Consider the following 21,600-nt stretch of genomic DNA (forward strand, 5'->3'; position numbering starts at 1 on the left):
CACTTTTGTCCACTTTTGTCCACTTTTGTCCACCCTTATTTTTGGACACTTTTGGACACTTTTGGACAGGGGTGGACAAAAGTGTCCAAAAATGAAATGCCCACCCTGGACACGACAGATTGTAATGGCGTCATCGTTGGAGTGCTTCACCTTGGAATGATAAAAGTCTAGCGCCTGTGGAGTAAACTCCTTTCCAAAGAGCGGACGGTCACAATTGAACTTGGCTGAGTTGCAAAAAGGCCTGGATTCCTTCTAATAGGATTGGCAAACAAGCCATTGACCCAAGAGGGCATCTCTTCCTCCCTCGCATGGGCATCATCCGCCCTTCGGTTTTTGGTGACAAATCAGGACTTGGAACAACAGGGATTGTTCCAGGCCTGCTGTCTTCATGATTTCAATCATGCGATCCTTCTCATTTGCATTGGTTCAACAAGGTGTTTGCGCTTCATCATTGGATCCGGATCACCAATAATAGAATCAATCGTCTCGCCGTTTGGAAACAGAGCTCGACCCTTGTTTGAGGGTTTGTTCCATTTACAGGCTCGGTCTGTGGGCGCCTCATTGCGCTCTGAGTTAACACAAGACAACAGCTCCCATGTGCTTACACTGGCTTGTTGAGCCTGACCTACAATTGGAATGATTATCGATTACTCTCCGTGCCTCATCTAGTGTTAATTCAACCGGATAAGACGTTTTCGAGACGCTCATTTCTCGAATGCAGTAAACCTCGAATGACAATTGGCTCTCCGTCTTCTCGTCTCTCGCTCATTCCATGAACGTGTTTGACGTAAAGAGGTCGCCATGCCTTCGCTTCAAGAGAGTTTCTTGAGAACTCGTATTTGAGGGCTGAGAATCCCCCTTTCATTATGAGAGAGGTCATGTTGGCAATAACACTGAGTTCGTTTAAATACGGAAATAATTTCACTTTGGGGTGGCTTCGCCCACCAATTTCTACCCACCCAATATCAAATCATAACAAACGGCTGATTTTAGGGCTATTTTTGGCCGCAAGGCGTCAGCATTACCTCTCCTACGTATTGAGAAACTAACTTCGTACTTTTGTTAGCTTGACCTATTTTAAAACTGAAGTAACTTTTTTATCAATTGCCCTTGGACTTTGAAATGACAAAAGATCACGGTGATTAGATATTCTGTTGGAATATGAGCTCTAATGCCTAAACATGTGGCGGCGCTTTTTGGGGGGAACATTTTGGCAAGCTCTGGTAGGTTCGTTTGGTTGCTGGTACCAGGCCTTACTCAAACGTCCTATTACAAACAAAATGATGAACCCTTAGAAAGCAATCATTTTTCAAAGTGCTTCATATTTGTGTACTAAAAGTCCATGAAGAAGTATCACTTTCCAAAACAGAGTTGACCAAGATAAAACGCATCCTTTGCGTTATATTGACTCGAACTTTCATCAACATCAATCGAGAGGAGATTCTTTGTTATCAACATTTCAAATTGTACTCTGCACAAACATGGCACAAAAAACGACTTCGTTTTTTTTTCAACTTTTTGCCAAAACATACGATTTACGTTTTCGATGACAAGAAAACAGCCAATGTCTTGTTCCAAGTTAAGATAATGAATAATGTCACTTAAAACAGAATCAAAGATACAAGATTAGTTATTGTTTTTCATAAACATCAAAGCTATACAGGCTCATCCAGAGAGTACTGAATGATCTGGAATGGAACTATTACCTTCAATCTTCTATATATTATTCATCTCAAGGGAAAACAAGTCACTCTCAAGAGGTTTTTTTGTCTTCTCAACGCTTGTAAGAGAAATCATTTTCTCAACCCCTCTCTAACAAGGAGCAAAGAGAAGAATTGTCATCATCAACTAGCACACAGGAGCGGGCAAGGGTGACTGTCACAACAAACACTAAATTATGATAAATCTCATCTATGTCAGGAACTGCCGGTATTGGGGATGAAGAAGCAATAGTTAAATAGTGTGAATCATTTTGCATTGAGGCAACACGCCATTCCCACCAAGACTTTGTTTAAGAGAGTGTTGAAGAATCTTGGTGGGTTAACCTACCAGCTTTTGAGGACTTAAACAAAACCGCCCTACCCCTCCTAGGTTGTCTCCCTCAAATCTTGACTAACAGCTCGGGGTAGCCTTCAAAGATTCCACCGATATTTTTCACCGCTCTCGTAAGCAAAGTCTTGTTGATCACGGAATATACTGTATATTCTGTATGGTGTATTGCTTTAAATCACACTTGAGGATCATGGTTGATTAACATGAATTAAACTTCAAGGTTTGAATTAAGTTTTAGGTGATATTGCATGCTATAGCAGCTTTTTCTACATACTTCATTTATTTCTTACTTTCTTGGATATTGAAAAAGGTACAATTCTTGCCAATTGCTTTTAGATCAACCGGAGCATTTATTGTTTTTTACACTTATGCATTCATTATTTAAAACATTTATGCCAACCATTCCTCTTTTTCTTTCCCAATGAAATGGGATCCCAAAAATCGTTGCATTTATTCCAACTCTTAGTCAGAATTTTGGGTACCATCGAGAAATGCAAACAAAAAATGAATAATTGAATAGATCTGCAAAAAGTGATAACCGACTACAAAACAGAAAACTGTGAAACAAGATACGACGTTGCTGACTATCTTCATCTAGTCATACTTTGGGTGAAATTATTGCGAAGCATCTGAAACATGTTCCAAGAATATAGTGGCTCACATCTAGTTTTCTTCAATGTTAAAAGGCCAAGGACCGACAATTTGTATTCCAGTCTCAACTGCGGTGAACTAGTATCACAATTGCATTGACTTTACAACTGATAAAGTTACCTCCCACAGTCTTACCCGTCTATAAAGACGTTGTCGCAACGATCAAGTCCTCTTATTCGTTACGCCATCACTGACCTCACAAAATGAGTCTCAAAACCGTAGCCGTGTTCTTTGTGGCCTTTGCACTCACTTCTCTTACCTCGGGGAAGAGCCTTCAGCCTGTTAGCGGAGAGTGCGATGAATGGGAACAGGAGTGTCCCAACGGATGTTGTCCCAATGCTGGATGGGTCTGCTGCTCCAATGGACAAGAGTGCGCTGCCGTAGAGAGCGAGTGTAACGCCACAGGTGAGTCGTATTAAGATCCGTTTATCATTCCCCGACAAATGGAAAAATAATTGTTGAACGAGGGCTCATTAGTTAACAAAAATGGAGATATTTGGACGAAAGCATGTCCTCAAATCCATTTTCTTAGCTTTACTATCTTTACGATGATAACGTTCAAAAGATTAGAAATTGACGAAAAGGGCAATAAATGGGTTCACTTTTTTTCCTGCAGTTCAATTTTCATTTGCTACAATCAATATTGGTAAAAAGAAATTCAGTTTATATATTAAAATAAATTTATCAAAGAGTTCAAGAGACACACTTTGATTGGTGAAATGGTAGCCGAGTGGTCTAATGTACCCGAAAGAGGCACGTCATCTTTCCCCGCAGGGCGTGGGTCCGAATCCCGCCTTCAGAGAATGCCTAATGTGCTTTGTTAAACTTGAACTTTTAGGTCGACAAAGGCGTCCTCTTTGTTTGTGACGATAACAGTTACATTACATGTCAACATACGAGTATATTTTTGCTCTTGACCAAGGATAACGTCATTAATGAACAGAGGCACTAAGGATGAAAATGAGCATTGATTTACTTGTTCTTCAATAACAGAAACGGATTAGAATCCCTATCCTTTGGACAAAATGATAAATGAAGCACATAACCACTCCTCGCACAAAATGTAATGGTGTTGCTCGTTGCAATTGCTTTTCCTGAACTCTTAGCAACCAATACTTCGGAAGTACTGGCTCACAATAGAGAGGCATAAAGCTCCAGGATTCCCAGTAATACGACCTCTGAAATAAGTGTTCCACTCATTCTTCTTAACCCCACTCGTTCCCAGTTAGACAATGATGTTGTTTAAAATATCGTCTACAAAAATGTCATGCAAATTTGATAAATGAATGAGAATATCTTGAATTTTCCATGTCCACGCCTTCAGTTTCGAGACTTAATCGCCTCAAAGGTTGCGCGATAGCACCGGGAAGATATGAATCCATAAAACATTTGCTCGCCAAGTCTTCACCAAATATAATCCCATTGATATTACATTTTTTTGAGTACTTTTAAGCAGACATAGGGCCATGAACTCCCAAGAGTATTTTGACGTTCAATTCATCGCAATTGGAGTGCTACAACCGGAGTAAAGGCTTTTTAAACATCAAGGGTCAAGCATTTTCGTTTAAAACTGACAGTAGAATTGACCCTGGATGGACAAGACAACTAAAACTACGGGTCTGACTTTTTCACATTGCAACCAACCACTGCGCTAAGAAAGATAGTTTCGTCAAAAATTGTGCACACTTGACTTGGAATGCCCCGCGGGCGAATGATGAAGCCCTTACTTTACAAGTCCCTATGGCCATATTTCAAAGTTCTGGCAGATGAAATGAAATGTTTTTTGCCAAAATATATGACATGAAATAAATTAAATGCAACCCGTAGGGCAAATACCTGAAAAATGGGTTTTGAGAAAAACACTCTGTAAACTCTCTAAGCAGAAGAAGGATCCAGATTTCTATTTCAAGTATAAATGTGTGACAACTAGATAGAAATTGAGATCCAAGTTTATCAATGGTTGGTTGACATGCCGATACTTTCACGCTTTAGGTACGCTTTCATGAAGCTTGGTGTAAAGTACTTATTCAAAGGGGATAATTTCTGCCAACGAACTACTTGACAACTGTGCCCTGAATCAAATTTATTCGAGGAGATAGAAGCTACAAAGCATTACAATTTCCAATGTCGCTAAGAGTATGCGGAAATTTTGGCCGTGATCTGCTTTAATCAGAATACATTGTAACAAAATACTCATTCTTATCGTTAGCTATTTTAATATTTCGGCATTTGCCAGTTTCAGGAAAGACTGCTCTAGATGATTCAAGTTTCGATCATTTGATACAAGATAAATGAAAAATGAAGGACGTTATGAGGGTTAAAAAATGAGTATTTTTTTTTATATTTTGGGGTCGCAGCGAGTACACCAATGTGAGATTTATAGGGGTTATAATTAACATAATTTTGTTCCTGATGCCCTGATAACGGTTATTTTTCATCGCAAACCACCACATGCTATAAATACCCTTCACACGATTTCTGCAAGTTGAGCAAGTTTGTCTCAAAACGTATGCACTCTCAAAACTCAAGTGCAAAACGAACAAAATACGAATGAGCTACCGTCGCCTCGGTAATACCTTGCATGTATTTTGTCTGAAGAGTTGCCGACGCTTTATAGTCGCCAAAAACACCAACTTGTTTGACGATAAAAGGTAAATTTCAAATGCATACATAACACATCGATCTAAGAAAATGTTTTTGCCACTTTGACAATGGCCGAAGATGCAAGATACTAAAAAAAAGTGCCTGCGATTGTCGAAGAATGGCAGGGCATGAATTCATGCACTTCGTGAGAAATTGAGTTTGAACAAGAGCCAAAGCAATCAGAGGTCGTGTGGGAGTAAATCTCTGGTCCATAATTCTACCAATCATAGTCAGATTGATCATCGTTTTTCACGTAAGCAAATATCCCCCCATCACCATCTTCAAAGAATCGGTTGAGCGCTTGGAGTACTCAGTTTTAAGAAGATTGCACTTTCGCACAATTGGAAATCTGATGAAAACGATTTTTCCCGTAGATATACTTCTTTTGATACCGGCTTAGTTATGCAGCCAACGGTATACATGCCAAAGTAAATTACAGTCCAAATCATCTTCTGTGATTGTGCAATCGGCATCCCATTAAAGCACTTCTGGAGAGTCGAATGCAAAAGATATCCCGAATTACCGCCCAAATTTGGTCGATTATCATCTCCATTGCAATGTTGGAAGGCAACGATCTTGACCTGTTCCACGAACCAATTCAGGTTGGCAAAGATGCAATTTCCTTCAGTCTAAAGCTAGTGCAAATCTCGTGCAAATAGCCTGAGGCTGCATTTGCAATTTCCAAATGACGGGCCTATTCTCCCCTGTAGATCAGAAAAAGCGAAAATTAATGCAAGGTTTGCCAACAAAAATGAAAATTATTGTAATCCCAACCAAGGACCCCTGGATAACGGACGGAAAGAGATCGGGCGAATTCATCATTTTCTCACTCAATCGATTTGCATTACTTTCCCTAGCGTGAATAAACCCTAATGTTTCAAAGGTAACTTGTTTTAAGTTTGAGCTCTTTTTAGTTTTCTTCACATTAACCTTGATCGTCACATTTTTCCGAAGCCTTGAGTAAGGGGGATTTTGTTTTACACTCAGGTTAAGCTTCCTAAAAGGTAAATGAGCTCTGTAGGCCGATAGGGATGCGCTATAATTGCTACGATGACCATTTGCTTAAATGAGTGGTTCCTACCAAAAATATTTTGAGACGTGAAGAAAAGCGGTTAAAATAAGATAATGCAAGGGGAACAATGTGCAGACACTGAATAAAATCTATAAATGTCCAGTGATGCACGTAAAATGAGAAAGCATCTATTTTCAGCACTACGTTAACGTGTGGTCAAAAGAAGGTCAAAAGGATTTCACTTTGATAAAAGATGAGGCAGGACCCTGTTTTTTCTAGCACTTAAAGATGAATAATCTACTTAGGAACAGGCTTTGTTTGCGATTTCAATTTTTTCAGCTTTCCTACTATAAACGTAAAAATTCATGTAATTCTTATATGTGACTCATTTTTCACCCCTTTTTCATTCTATTTCAGAAAGCGTCTTGGATGCCAGGCCTCTGAAATCTGCAGAGGAAGATTGCAATGGAACGCTTTGCCCGGGCGGGTGTTGCCCTCAGAATGATTGGATCTGTTGTCCAGATAACAAATTTTGCGCACCCGATTTCCTGACTTGTCCTCCAGCAATTAGTTTATTAAAGTAAATGTTGAAACATGCTCCTTTCAATCCTATGTATCGTCAGTATTTTGTGTTAATATAATATATTTCTTCTCAATTCTACTAGATCAAATTGAGAAAAAAAATATGTATTTCTTTGTCGCCTCTCCATTGTGCTTTTAGTTTCGTTGCACGGTCATTCAATCATTGACTAATAATGTTCCTCAAAGAAAGTCTCCTTTTTAAGTGGTATTTGTGGTACTTGTTGGTCAATTTATAGTTCAACTACCACCGACTTACATTTGCTGGAAAAGACTTGCATGCAGTTGGTGGTAGTGATAGTTGAGTGAAAAAATGTAGAATTTCCGAAGAATATTGACAAGCTGTGCCCAAACATTGGTTAAGGGACTTCACCATGCGCCCTATATTTCTAATACGAATTCGCTATCGAAGTGTGTTTCTCTCACTCAGTCACTCCGGATGCATGGAAAAGCAATTCGAGAGGATACACCAAACAAGCGCTGGGGCGAGTCTGACAAAAATCGAACTCGTCTTGGTCCTTTGATTTTCTGACTTTTTGTTGGACTCGCCGAGCCCGGAAGAGGACTCAACGTCAAACCAAAAGACACATTTTGTTTACACTAGTAAGCCAAACAAGGCCAATGAAATCATCACTCAAGGGCATCTTTCCTCAGTGGTCAATTCACGACGTAGAAAAGCGAATGCATGAAGTAGAGAAAGTTGTACTGGACTTTTTGACTCATTGAAGCGGGAAAGGAAGATGACGTCATCGTCAAATTTTGAGAGATCACTCCTACTTTTGAGGCTTCATATCTCTTTGCTGAGGGATCAAATTGCAGGTTCAGTTCTTTTATCCATTAAAGGAATGGTTCATGCAGGTACGTATTTTTATAAACTGTCTTAGTTTCACTCATTAACACGAATAAAAACTAATTTTAGAAGAAAAAAGCCGTTTTGCGGTTGATTTTTTTGTATTTTAGAATTTCGTATTTTTGCAATAAACTTTTTGAAACCTTAGAAACTGTTATTGCCCAGTATTGAGATTTGTATCTTGGATTTTTAGTACCTCTACTGTTATGAAAAGTGCCCCAATGACCTCCCAAAATTTGTGCTGCTTTTCATCGTGCAGCTGCTACTTCAATGTGTCATTCTTTCAACCTCTTATATTCAGTTTATTACTTGTATCACAAACAAATAAAGCACAAACTGAAATCGCACTGAATTACAATAATCTAAATGTGTATAAGGTTTGTCTACTTGATTAGGGTATTCATATGGTCAAAAATGGTCTGAATCGAGCAACAAATGGGACTCGAAATTACTTTGCAGGGTCCGCTAGAGTTAGTCAAAATTGTCAAAAAAATGGTTCTTTCCTGCAATATTCCGCCTTTTTTGCATGAGTTTTACGTAACGTAAGGATCAGATGGAGCAATGGCAAACGTCGAGATCACGTTCTAGTGTTTGACACTAGGATGAGCTAGAGAGGAGATGTCCCAACAAAGCGCAAAGCTACATGGCGAAGAACTGAAGTTATTGGTAGAACAAAACGCCTTCCACATACACCTAGCCACGTCTCACTCAACTTTTCTCATGTATTGTAGCTTACTCTCCAAGACCTTCGTTCCTGTTATTTATGGAGCGGCGAGTTAGAGCCAGAATTATAATTTTTAGTTTTCATTTAGTTCAAATTGTGGAACGGGTTAATGGAAAGGGAATGCAAAAGTCTGCAGTAATATCTAACATTGCGTATTGCTTAGCACTGGATGGCTAGGGATAATTAAATCTTGTGACGCATGAGTAAAAAGATCACTTGAAAAAGTATGAAAAGTCCGTAAGCAGAATTATCATGCTTCATTTTCAACAGGATTGATAAGTCAACAAGGCACTAGATTAGAAGATTGCACTACAATCCAACGTTGAATCTCTTCAGAAGCGGCGCCCTCATCATGGGAATTTTGAAGATAAATACTCTGCATCACGGAGCACGTCAATGTGCAAACCGAGCAATCACAACTTTGAACGAGCTAACTCAAGTCAAGATAGATAAAACTGTCTCGCACTAATCACAACCTCTATTTGGCACGTCAACATGAAATTGCTTTTGGCGCTCATATGCCTCTCCCTGGGGATCCATAGTGCCCATATTGACATTCCTAACCACGGTCACTTGTCCACCCAACTGAAGCAGTTGCGGGTGTCTACCAAATGTGCCGGAACAGAATGTCCAGGAGGATGTTGTCCTGAGATGAACTGGTCGTGTTGCCTGGACGACGCCCATTGCGCCCAAAACAACAGCCTGTGCGTTCAAGTCCACCCACTCCTTCGTAAATTGAAGTCCAGAACCTCCAGTCGCCAATGTGATGGTACACCCTGTCCAGGGGGATGTTGTCCAGAGGTCGGTTGGGTTTGCTGCGAGGATGGCCTCAGCTGTGCCAGCTCACCCGATAAATGCGAGGTGAAGACCGCGTCCCACTCCTCTTGTACCGGAACCAAGTGTCAAGGGGGATGTTGCAACGAGAAAAACTGGTTCTGCTGCCAGGACCAAAGAACGTGCGCCTCATCAGCTGACCGTTGTATTGGATTTCCTGAAGCCAAGCCAGTCCTAGTGACCAAAAGTCGGCAGTGCGACGAAGGAACTGCTTGTCCTGGAGGTTGTTGTGGTGAGTCGGGTTGGGTTTGTTGCGAAAATGACGTCTACTGCGCTCCCAGTGCGGATTTCTGCCCTCCTGTGGATGTAACCCCTATGAAGAAATACGGTGATTTAATGGAACCAAGGAAACCTTGTGAAGGTCTGATTTGCCCGCTTGGCAGCTGCTGTCCGCATGAGGGATGGGTGTGTTGTCCTGACGGACTGAATTGCGCGTTGGAAGAGTCCCTATGCCCATCGCAGAGTCTTCTTTAGCCAAATTGATCCAATGAAGTAAACAGTGATTGGAAACTTTTCGCACCTCAATTTCATAAGGTTTATCAGGTCGAAATCCTATTTTTGTTTTTTTGTTTTCTGGTTCACTATTTCCTAAAACTATTTCGGCACAGAAATCAGCTCTCTGCTCGTTCCCGAAAAATATCATCATTCAATTTCGGCTGTCGACTGGGTTTTTATAGGACCACTCGAGCACTAACATCGTGAGGTAGAGTATACGTATAAATTTAAAAGGAAGACGGGAAAGCCTACCGACTAGATATTATCTTCCGAAGGTGGGATTTGAAATTATGTCCTCTGGGAAACATAGGTATTTTGTACGTACGAGTACATTATGTTTATAAAGGCGCTATCGAGTAAATAGATCTTGACGACTCGAGGAAAGATGGATAGGGTTCTGTCTTTTCTGAATCCATTTCGAGTTTGATACTCTTCTTATTTATTCAAGAGGATTTGGATTTACATCCGTTAGAGTTATTGATTTGGAAATTATAAAGAAATTTGCAGCAGAAATATCAAAGGAAACCGGAAATTGACAAAAAAGTCACATTTAGAGAATGATATCAGTCAAAGGAATTCTCATTTTAGAAGAAGACTTAATCGGCCCAAGTTGGTTCGTTATCAAACACACCAAGCGCAGATAGATCATTGACGAAGGATGCTGTTTTTAAAAAGCTATATGAATTAACCAAGCAAGACCTATATTGACCAATTTGTTCAAATGGATCTTGAACACGGTAAGTTCTTTACCACTTGATGATGTCCTCTTTTTGAGATGAATCTAACATATGTGAAAGACGATGAGCAAAGGTGCTAAAAAGCAAGGTAGGAATTACATGAACTTATCGTTCGTTCTGACCAACCTGGAGTATGTCGTGCTAGAACTTGCTCTTAGGCTACAAGTGATGCCCTATTTGATCTTGAACCTAAACGAAATGTAATTAACAAAGTCACCAGCAGAATAAATCCATGGATCAAGTTTATAAAGGTCGAAGATGACTGATATTTTAGAAAGCTCAATGCCCTACTCATTGGGGTACTTCACAGTCGAACTTCTTCAACGGCTCTATTGGTCATCTCTAGTATAATTAGGTTAACATCTTTGAACTTGCTCGACCTTTTGGATGTAAGACCGAAACACGGAGGGAGGATATTCACAATATGGCCTAATTCACAATCACTTTACTACAGTGAAAGTTGTATTACTATTGCACGACGTCTTCATACATACCTAAAGACTTGTATTTCTAAATCCAATGTTACTAAGGTAAAGATACGCGAAAGCAGAACTCTAACAATGAAATTGCAGACTTGACCAAGTTTATTCACCTTTGAAGCATGTTTTTAAATTTGATTTCTAATCTTACAAAGACTGCCAATGTTGCATATTACGAGCAATTGTCGTTGGACAGGGCGTAGTTTAGTTCAAATCCGGTATTGGGTCCCAACACTTCAGCTTCCTCACTGATTGCCTCACCATCGCTGGTGGCTTCATAAGAATCGCTGTTGAATCGAATTTGAAAGGGTTCGCTTACAGCTGTAAATGAAGACGAATCAGTTGAAATACACTACGTTAGGAAATTGGGTGATGTGCTTTGTGATGGCTTGCCAAGATTACTAGGCTGAGGTGTCTGAAAAACATTAAAATTAGACCGTTGTCTCTCCGGAGGTCATTCGGACCCTTTTGAAGATCCTCTTCGGATGGTCCTAAAAGACGGCATTCATCCGATCAAACAGGGTAGGAGAACATCCTTGCAGGTTGTATAACCACAAAGTTGCATGACTTCCTTTTTATTTCTTGTCTGCGTCCCCGTCGGCCGATTTGCAATGCACTTATGATGAGAGTGGTGCCTGCTAATACGAAGGCCTTTAACTACCTTGTGTAACATGTAAAGGGATATCGGTACTGAAAGTCGCCATGTCCCGTTTCAATTTTTGGAGGTAGGATTGCATTGGTTTTTGACTGTGATTGGTTAAATGTTTTATTGAAATCAAAAGAACCGTTTTATTGTCTACTAACAAGCGATCCTTGTGAGCATGGCATGAGTGAAAAGCTAGAGGGATGTCTCCGACAAACTTTTTTTGCGTCAAAGCTAAATAAATACACCTCTTTTCTTTTAAGTATTCTACCTCATTCAGTCTTAGCTTGTGAGAAAAAAGGATTTCCAGGTAACATTTTTCGTGAGCGAGGATTACTATCATTTTATGAATACCCCAGTCTAGTACAGAATTTGCTTACAGAGGATGCAAGACCAAGAAAGTGCACCAGCACATCAAATTTTAGAGAGAATGGGTGAAAGGGGAACGGCTGTTAGGGTATGATTTCTGACTGTAGGGGCCTTCAATTGGCTGAAGAAGCACTAGTTCATGGTCACCGATTCACCTACTGTCGACTCGTTCTTACCATTCGTTGGTTTGTTTTCAATGATTTGATGGTCGAGTTGGATGAAAATGTCCATTCAAATTGTGATGGCCAAGCCGTCGACACGTGTGGGGTATGATCAAAAATTTGATGTCAGGGTAAAACTAAGCAGAAGCCTGGTAATGATTGAATAGATTTCTCGCACGTTCACATTACAGAATATTTCAAATGCATCCCTTTACGTTTTGATAACCAATCGTCTGGTTTTTTTGGTCGAAAATTAGACATGTTCATATTTTGACCAATCAATAAAAGTCTCGAGTGTGTAGCTGAAACATGACCCATATCAATTGAAGTACCGGGTATATTCTTTGGGTGTATGAAGTTGACTGCAAAAAATCATAATTATTTGAGAAACGAGGAATTAATATTTCTGCTGCGTCAAGTTCCGTCAAAATAGCAATTAAAATTGGAGTAAACCAAATGTGTGGATTTTGCCAAGACATTATTGCAACTTTTTTAGAGTCGCTATCAATTAGTGACATGGGAGTGCCCATAGGAAAGAGTTCCTTTTTCTCTCAAACCAGGATAGAGCTTCTTCTAGTAAGCGAACTCTTTTGTACCATAAACATTGGCCTACTTAGCACGTTAATCCCACCTACTGAGACATCACATTGTAAAGTCTATCCACTTACAGCAGATTGGAACGTAATCATTTCCATTAGCCGTCACCAAACCTCTTATTCCGCAAACTCGTTCCGGGACCGGAGTCAATGTGCCAGCTGCTACAGCCCCAGGAATGCTTATACAGTCATATCCTTTCACTTCCATTGCGTCATTCATGTTGTATGCACAACAAATATCAGGCTAAAGCAAAGAAAATAATGGAGTAATAGAGAAAGGTGCAATGCAATTCGCACAGCAATTGTTTTGCTTTCATACACTGACGATTCCTCTGTCATTGATCAAGCCTAAAATAGAAATAAAAACAGAAGTAGTGCTTGTGTAGATGGAAAAGGATTAACTAACTCACCATTAACAGAAACCCCAGTTTTCTCAGGGGCTGACCAACAGATTCTGAAACAAAGTTTGGCTGATGATAATAATAGAAAAAATGACGCCCAAAACCACTATTCACCTGCAGCGTGCCTGTTCGCGTCTGAAAAATAAATAGAAATAAAATTTTGACCGAAACTAATTTTCATTGTATTGTGAGTATTTAAGCCATGAATTTATAGAGCGAAATAAGGCGAAAAAGAGCTATAAATTTTATGTTTAAACAAAACTACTGGAACTGTTCTCATTCAAAAATCTCCGCGAACCGTCGCTCAAAAGTTATATTCGTACCTGACACAAACAACTTGTTGTTGGTCCGCTAGATGTCGACTTTGAGCATTGTCATAGTTGTAACTCCGTACGACTCCGCTGTCAGAATTGAAAAAGTATTGAGTACAACCGGGGGGTGCCAGATTATTATAATCACAAGAGAATTGTGAAATCTGGAAATGCAAGATAATTCCGTTTGAGATGGCAAAGGATTGAAATGCATATACTTCATGAACGTCAGATTACTTTGATAGCCCATTGCCTTGCTGGAATCGTGTTTCCCCTGGCAACTTCGCCAATTTGGAATACGAGGTCATTGCAACCGTCCCCGGCGTCCACATACACTACAAGAAATCAAGCCATGAACATGTTCAAATAGCCTCATACCATTCATTGGTGGTCATTATGAGGCGCACTGTGTTCATTGGTGTTAACGCCGCAGATTGAAGGTGGGTTGATTCCACTCGAACTGGTCACACTGAATATGTCAGTCAAACATTGGGTGGCAACACTGTACTGGACGCCTTCGGCAGCGATCTGGCCTCCTCGGAAGGTGCCAATGGATTCAGTTCTCGTGGATGGCCCGGTTATATCGAACAACAAAAAGTCCAGACGCATCTAGAAATAAAAATAAATCACAATCAACATATGACGACAATTCCCTGCCGTGTTTACGTGTAAAATATGTTAGGCGTTGATAAGACTAAAATACAAACCAGGAAACTGTTTTTCATAAGTAGATCTTTTTAGGGAATACATTTTGCGTTCACAGCCCAAAGTTTTCATCTTGAACCTACGAACTTGACTATCTTGAACTTAAGATAGAACCTACCTCTATTAGGGAAAGATAAAAAATTTCAAAGGAACCATTAGACATTGCGGTCTTTACCTTAGCTCAAGCATAGTCTTCGTAACATAGTTGGTATCTACGTAAATATTAATGAGGATGAAATGGTTCGTGTTCAACACAAGCGGGAAGAAGTCGAATATGCAAACTAACCGGTTTCCAACATCTGTTGTTCCTTCTACAGAACCGTTAGGATAGATGGTTTGGATCACTACCATTAAGTAAAATACTTGTCAAATTACCTCTCCAAAAGCTCGTCCACAGGTTAGACGAGATAAATTACAATAAGTGTTCTCTTGACGGAAGCAAAGATTCATTTTATGTCTCAGAGACTGTCAACAAGTGATTTCTAAACTCTTCTCACTCAACAGTGAAGTAGACATTCATGGCATACCTGGCATATGTCAGAAGAACATGGACAAATGGTATGGGTGCAAGATCCTGGATTGATCGTTCCAACGGGCTCGAAGTAGGTGCAGTTTTCTGCACTGGTCGTACCACAACCCAATGAGACTAAAAATGGTAAAGGTCTTAAATTGCTAATAGAGCAATGTTGCGCTCGTATCTCTCAGGATCGATATACTTACAAATGCAACAAACTCCATAACCTTGAGCACATGTATTGGTTGTCCTTCCACCTCGAGCCTCACATTCAGCAGCTGTGTAACAAATTCCAAGTCTTGCTGTCCCGACACAAGCAGTATTATCGAAACTAAAATGAGTTCCAAGCTCATTGTCATGAAGAGGTTTAGGGTTAGAGGGTAAAAAACCAAGGGCATATATCACTTGCAGAGCGATACGGTTTTTTGGGGGATTTGGCAAAAGAAAAGTGAAAGTCATCATTTAAAAAAATACTACTGCCATCCACAGTTCAAAGGGCTCAGCCCAACTTTTTTAACTTCAATCTTAAGTCAGTATTCTCTCAACCAATCTCAGAGTCAGTTTTGGTTGAGCGCACCCCAAAGTTAGTTTTGAATCGTGTTCTCTCTCCCTTAATGAGAACAAACAGATCCAATTCTCTAAAAATAAACTGATTGGAAGGTTTCGTCCCATAAATCAAAACTTGTAGCCCAGTTCGGCTAAGCAATTGATTCTTAAACGTCAATCTAGTTTCAAGATCGAGGTTGGACCACAGATATTTTCTACCGACTTAGTACTCAATTTGCTGGACAAAACGTGCCGCTGATTGGAACAAAACGGTTGTGCCCGAACAATGGTTGAAGCCGTCTCAACGTTGACTTGAGTTTAATGTTGATCAGAGAATATCTTGCTGAAGATTCCCGGACAACTTTGTTATTGATTTAAAAAAAGCCCTGTATTGTTATTCCGCATTTAGGTTATCACGGTTTATGCCATGCTTGTGCATCGTGCTGTCTCATTCGTCATATATGCCCTCTATGTGTTTACGATCTCTTGTATCAATGCCTCAACTACCATTCAATAAAAAGTTTGCAATAGAGCTTCAACCAGGGTACATTTTATTCCTGGTTCTAGGTATTGATTTTGACATGCACGAGGTTCACGATGGAAAAGGGGAGTACATACATAAGTCCTGTGGTTTATGCAGTGATTAGAAATTGTTATAAGTAAATATAACAATGGTGGAAGAAGTGGCTTTGGATGAAAAAACATTGAAAACCATTTTCGACCATCTGGCAGAAAATGTGGCAGAGAGTGACAAAAATTCCTTCAAAGTCGAGTTTTGCAATCATTGATTACCCGGGCTTGCCCTGGTTCTATCTAAATTCAAATTATCAAATGAACAAATTAGATTTTCAGAATCACAGAACTTAAACATTCTTATTCTTTTTCTTACTTAATGTGAAAATAACTCAAATTGTCTTTTGGGTTGTCAAAATTATACTAAGCAAAGCAATCATTGTACTGTAGATATCGAAAAATGAATAGGGTTTTAGAGAGGCATGATTTACTTAGTTTCAACAAGGTCTTCAGAAAAGGCCCAAAGTAATTAAGCTACCTCTTGCGTGTTTTTTTCCAAAATTTGACTTACCACTATTTGTAAATCAATATTTGCAAAATATGTTTTCAAGAACATTCATTTTTCTTATTACGCACTCCAACCCTAGGACCATTTCCATTTCAAGAAGGACGCATCGTGCCAACTTCTTCATAGAGTAAATATCCTTGATATTAGCGCCCTTCTCCATTTCATAACAAGGGGTATAAAAGACTGGCAAAATTAAGAGGGCGGACATTTACATCACATAGGGCTCTAGTTCAAAAATATGTGCATTGAGAAGTATGGCACTCACCGAACGATGTTCATGAAAGACACTAAAAAGAACGTAGCTAAGGATGAGACCTGCTGATATTAAAGAGGGTGATCAGATGGATTTTGGGTGGAAGGAGTGTTTACAATCACGGTTAAAACGAAAAGAAAGTCACTTACGAATCTTTCCCTTGCGATGCAAACTAGTAGATGTTGAGTTAGGAAGTTCTTTTCCATGGAATTGTGTTGTTATGGCCAGAGCCTGGATTGCACATTCAAACAGTATAAGTGCCAAGAGCCCTCCAACATGTTGAGAAAACCATCTACTCATCTTGATAGTATGATGAAGACTCGTCGAATGGTTTGGAGAACCATTTACGAACTCATGCACGCAAACGCAATCCAGAGGAACCGGGCCATTGTCATCTTATCTGCAATAATATTGGGATAATTATTGCAAGGGGCTAGGTTCCTATTTTGGTGCATGCAATGTGCACTGTATAAAACGTTTAAATGCAGAGTTGAATTGTCATCACATCTTAAGAATCGATTCACACGGTGGGTCGGACAATCTGTTATTGTGCATATTGTACAATAAACTGAACCTTCCAAAAGTTATGAAAGACATTCGTTTTCTCAAAGCCTTAATAATTTGCACCCTATTTATGGTCAAATTTGTTATCTCCAAAGTACACTTCATTTATTTGCTCTTGAAAGCTATTTTGGCGAGCATGTCTAGTACCATAGTAATCTCCTTTCAACCTCTCTGTAGGGACTTTTCCAAACGTTTGGTATGGAACATTTGAGTCATCTTTGTTGAGGGTGATGAATATTTTTATTTTATTCTTTAACTGGATCATAGATATTATGTAATTTCCCTAATATGAATGTATCCACATTTATGGCTTTACAAGCACTTGTGCATTGAAAATGTGGTGTTATTGCTCATTAAATATGCATTGCCGTTACTCTCATCCTCATAAATCTTACCTATGTGGCTTAGCCATTCAATATTGAAGAAAATTTACTTCAGACAGCTGGAAGCCCCCAAACTCCAGATTTGGGTGGTTCAATGCCAACATGCCATCAATTTCATGGGCAAAAATTGATCCACAGTGGGTACTGCAGAACACCAAATTATTTCAGGAAGAATGAGGTTTCATGTATAATACATCGTCATAAATCTAGGATCATTATCTCTCAACCAATTTTGCGTTTATCTTGGAACATTCTCTTGGATAAAGGTCCTTTAAGTACCTTTTCATAAACCCGTTAGAGGCCAAAGGTATTTTTTTGTATTAATTGATTAAAATAGTAGACCGATCACAACTAATTTATTCCACCCTCAAAACCATCATTGCCAATGAACCTAGGGTTTAAGGAATAAAAGCAAATCTAGTAAAAAAATAACGGAACCCAAAGTGGATGAAAAGTCGAACTCCTTTTGCTTGAAGCACATTTTAAAAGTAGATGCAACCTTATAAGTATTTCAAATACTTTCTACTTGGTGACCAGCAGTCATCGATATTCTTTTTGATTTATGTTGGATAGGCATTAAAGGCATTTTATCGTCATTGTACCTGATACCTATTTTTTAAATTTGCTTTCGAAAAACATTATATTTATGAGTTATTTACATAACATTCCCTAAATTACAATGTCAATGAAACATTGATAGAAATTGATCAATCATTTGAATAAGCTGTGTTCTGCAGTTTACATTTTTCACCTGACTTCTGGTTTAGGTGATTCTTTTTCTCCAAGATTTAAAATTTGTTTGAACTACCCAGCGATAACACATACCAATCAATCAGGGTGGACAGCATAAAAAGTTTTACAAATCGGTTAGCAAATTTGACTTTTTCAACTTCAAAATGTACTTGTTATTCCTTCCAACAATGGCCCTAAAGTTTCAGTTGAACTGCCGTGCGTTTTGCATGCGAAAATTGGAGCTGCTCATTGAGGCTGAAATGCCTAAGTAATTCTTGCAGCCAACGCATTCTGTGCCCAAAAACGGAGTTGACCACTTCTCTAAGAATACTGGACGAGCAAAGATCTCCCAGAAAACTACACTTTATTTGAGATTTGCACAATGCTTCCGTGGATATTTATTGTCAGCGTTATAATTGGTATGAGCTCGGGAAGCACAGCGTCTAATCGTACCGGAAGACGTAAGTGATTATTTTAGAGATAATGCTCTAATTCTCAAATGAGTAGAATATCAATGAATTGCTGTGTCCAGGACATTACTGACAGTTTGGCAGGTGAGGAACTTGTTGCATCAAATGTGGACTTATTTCCGTTTGTCTTTCTTTCTTCGTAACATTTTGTGAAATTCGTCAACAATATGTGAGCCTTCAGTTTTTGTAGAGTTTCTTAAAAGAGTAACGCTATCATCATCTTAGTAGGAAAAACAAAAATAAAAAAGCTACATCGTCCAAATTTTTAATGAACTTCTCTATCAAAATATGATAAAAAGGTGAAATAACGCGGTGTTACTCACAATACTGATAAAAGTCTTTTTGGAAATGGCAGACTTCTAATAATAATTTTCGTTGCTATTGAAACAAAAGGAACAACTTTTGTAAAAAATCATCTTGGATTCAAGTTCTGATTAGAATATTAATCCACTTAAAACCTACAAAGAGATAATATCTTTAAGAACGTAATCAATAGATGTTGGGAGTAACCTTAGTTGCGTTTCCAACTAGAATTTTATTCAAATCCCTGGAGCAAACGATAAGATATCTCGGTTTCAAAAATTGCATTTTCATCAAATTTGACTACAAATTGCTCCGGTTATATCTTAAAGCAATTGCCAAGAAATATAATAAGCTTTTTCTATGCCTAAAATATAAATGGAAATAATTCACTTTTCTGAAGCAGCTAGAAAAACCCGATATAGTTTGCAATATAACTTAAAACTTACTTAATGACAATATTTAACAATTTTGCTACCATACTGGTCAATTACAACTTTAATCAAACTTAATCTTGAATTTTGACAAAATTCTACTAACGTTGAATAAAAACATCGCTAGTACGTAGAAATTAATTATTGCAAAAAGTGACAATTTAGAAAATTAAACTGTCACAGGTATCGTTCAAATATTTTAGGAACATGATAGAATAGTGTAGCTTTTGGCACTTAAATAAATTGAAAGGCAGTTTTGCATGTTTTGTAAGTTTTAAGCGATATTTTTTGCTCCTTTTTGCTTTTAAAGAAACCTTAAACAAAATACAAAAAATATTATTTCTTGCCGTGTCATTGAAAAAGACAATCATATTCCTTGGGAATAACTGGAAACATAATTAGGCCAGTTTTCGATCTTTTAAGGCGTAAAACGCAACCTTTAAGTTGTGATAAATAAGCATGTGCTTGATAGAAGTTTATGAAATTTTAGGTCAATACATAAATAAGAGTACGTTTAATACTGATTGACTACGTTTTTTATAAGGATGCATTTTAATGGGCTTTAAGTGATTTAACACACTTATCTGAGCTAATTTTAAACATGTGTATTTCACAAAAGTTGTTTTTTTGCTTAACGGGCTTGATACTTATTTCATTTTCACTTTTATCCGAATTATTATTGTCATTTTCNGGATCTACCCGTCATGTTCAATCCATGTCATAACCCCATTGAAATACTCATTGGAATCTAGCCTTGGAGCCAATGGCTGATTTGGATTATTGTTCAAAAAACTCGTCCAAAACTCGCTTTGAAACTGTCAAGTCAAGAGCATCTTTTATTGGGAAATCATGGGTTCATCATTCCACCTAACCATGAGCACTCTTGGAAGATCAACGGTGGTGCAAGAAACATTTACGAATCGAACAAGTGCATTAGATTCTTCTTCAAATGAGACAAGTTATTGAGTTTTGACGGAAATTCCCAGGGAAATCTTTTTCGATTTTTTTCTAGCCCCACAAAGTCAAAGGGAAACACCTGAATAGTGAAACTGTAGGTCAAATTGAGAACTTACATGCTTCTACATTTATCCAAAAACCATGATCGTCAAAAAATATCCTCAGTGATAAATAGGGACACACTTAAGTCGTTAGCACATCTGCAGAAATTATTAAGCAATCGACTTGCACGCTGCTGAACTAGGTGAGATCAAATACTCCTATTTTCATCCGGCTTAGATTTAAAATGCCCAGGTATACATCTAAACTCGAACGTTCAAACAATTGATACCAGTTTTTTAATATAACAAGGATAACACGTTATTTTTCTTTTCCTTGTGCAATCTCAAAGGAGCTCAAAATGCTGTTCAACATTACTTACCGTATATCATTTTTAGATATCAAAAGTCTGTGTTTAATCAATATCAAAATGACACTAAGTTCTGCATTCATTTACACTCTTAAAAACATCTCTAAGGCTTAATTGATTTTCGAGAAATTTTTATCGTTTGCTTAGTTAGGTTTACTTTGGATAGTGAGTCAAGTAACGTAAAATGTATTTTTCGGTTTTTAGCAAGTTTGATAAGAGGAGCAGTTTCAATATTTATATCTGTTCTCCTATTCCCTTCTAAAATCCACTCGAACGCTGATCAATCAATCTCTTTTTAGTGTTCTCTTTGTTTAACGTTGTGACTTTCGAAAACGGCCAATGTCAGAGCAATCTCGCGAGGTAAATGATTTAACAAGTTATAACGTATTATTTGATGACACAACTTTCATCGAGATTTTGACCATTCAAATCTGTTAGGGTTGTTGTTAAGTATCAAATTTATTGCGAACCGTGTATCCGTCTATGGGCTCCCTATATTCTTTTTTGTTTTAGCTTTCCGGGTAAACAATATTAAGAGTTTCCATCCACTCATGACTGTTTTTTCTAGATTGAGACAAAATCAACTTTCTTTTCTTAGTTCAAGACCAGACACTTTGCGAGTCGGGACTTGCCTGACATCTAACGAGTGCTCAAGCAAAATCGGAACTGTGGCTGGAACTTGTGCGGCTGGGTGAGTTAACGTAAACAAAGGTGG

General features: G+C 38.5%; 3 protein-coding genes across 6 annotated transcripts in view; 2 read left to right on the plus strand and 1 right to left on the minus strand.

The window, feature by feature from the left end:
• Positions 1-2,838: 2,838 nt before the first annotated feature.
• On the plus strand, positions 2,839-9,858 carry LOC131882426 (progranulin-like). The gene is made up of 3 exons (XM_059229565.1): positions 2,839-3,108; positions 6,776-6,938; positions 8,967-9,858. Exons 1-3 carry the CDS (start codon positions 2,907-2,909, stop codon positions 9,817-9,819), a joined length of 1,218 nt encoding a protein of 405 aa, XP_059085548.1. The 5' UTR covers positions 2,839-2,906; the 3' UTR covers positions 9,820-9,858.
• Positions 9,859-11,143: 1,285 nt separating this feature from the next.
• Positions 11,144-21,600, minus strand: part of LOC131882682 (uncharacterized) — a 10,787-nt gene continuing 330 nt past the window's right edge. For 2 of the 4 annotated variants that reach the window (XM_059229916.1, XM_059229914.1), the window contains exons 2-13: positions 16,786-17,036; positions 16,649-16,670; positions 14,963-15,087; positions 14,770-14,888; positions 13,945-14,146; positions 13,775-13,872; positions 13,550-13,701; positions 13,341-13,361; positions 13,236-13,279; positions 13,145-13,173; positions 12,898-13,069; positions 11,144-11,377 (exon numbers count right to left, since the gene is read on the minus strand). In XM_059229916.1, coding sequence (XP_059085899.1) covers positions 11,229-11,377; positions 12,898-13,069; positions 13,145-13,173; positions 13,236-13,279; positions 13,341-13,361; positions 13,550-13,701; positions 13,775-13,872; positions 13,945-14,146; positions 14,770-14,888; positions 14,963-15,087; positions 16,649-16,670; positions 16,786-16,936 — 1,284 coding nt within the window. In that variant the 5' untranslated portion in view covers positions 16,937-17,036 and the 3' untranslated portion in view covers positions 11,144-11,228. Of the gene's footprint in view, positions 11,378-12,897; positions 13,070-13,144; positions 13,174-13,235; positions 13,280-13,340; positions 13,362-13,549; positions 13,702-13,774; positions 13,873-13,944; positions 14,147-14,769; positions 14,889-14,962; positions 15,088-16,648; positions 16,699-16,785; positions 17,099-21,600 lie in introns of those variants that run through there. The other 2 variants (XM_059229913.1, XM_059229917.1) reach the window with 2 other exon arrangements.
• The window catches only part of LOC131882686 (uncharacterized), a gene marked incomplete in the record, with an annotated part of 11,204 nt that continues 8,199 nt past the window's right edge, over positions 18,596-21,600 (plus strand). Inside the window, 3 exon segments of the mRNA XM_059229919.1 lie at positions 18,596-18,776; positions 21,185-21,245; positions 21,484-21,531. Coding sequence (XP_059085902.1) covers positions 18,698-18,776; positions 21,185-21,245; positions 21,484-21,531 — 188 coding nt within the window.

This window comes from Tigriopus californicus, chromosome 6 (assembly GCF_007210705.1).
Source record: "Tigriopus californicus strain San Diego chromosome 6, Tcal_SD_v2.1, whole genome shotgun sequence".
NCBI classification, from domain to species: Eukaryota; Metazoa; Arthropoda; class Copepoda; order Harpacticoida; family Harpacticidae; genus Tigriopus; species Tigriopus californicus.

Bases quoted from the DNA above. Each gene is read 5' to 3' on its own strand.
- LOC131882426 (XM_059229565.1), top strand. From the start codon at position 2,907: ATGAGTCTCAAAACCGTAGCCGTGTTCTTTGTGGCCTTTGCACTCACT. The intron at 3,109-6,775 runs GTGAGTCGTATT...ATTCTATTTCAG, and splicing joins GAGCGAGTGTAACGCCACAG to AAAGCGTCTTGGATGCCAGG. The intron at 6,939-8,966 runs GTAAATGTTGAA...AGATAGATAAAA, and splicing joins CCAGCAATTAGTTTATTAAA to CTGTCTCGCACTAATCACAA.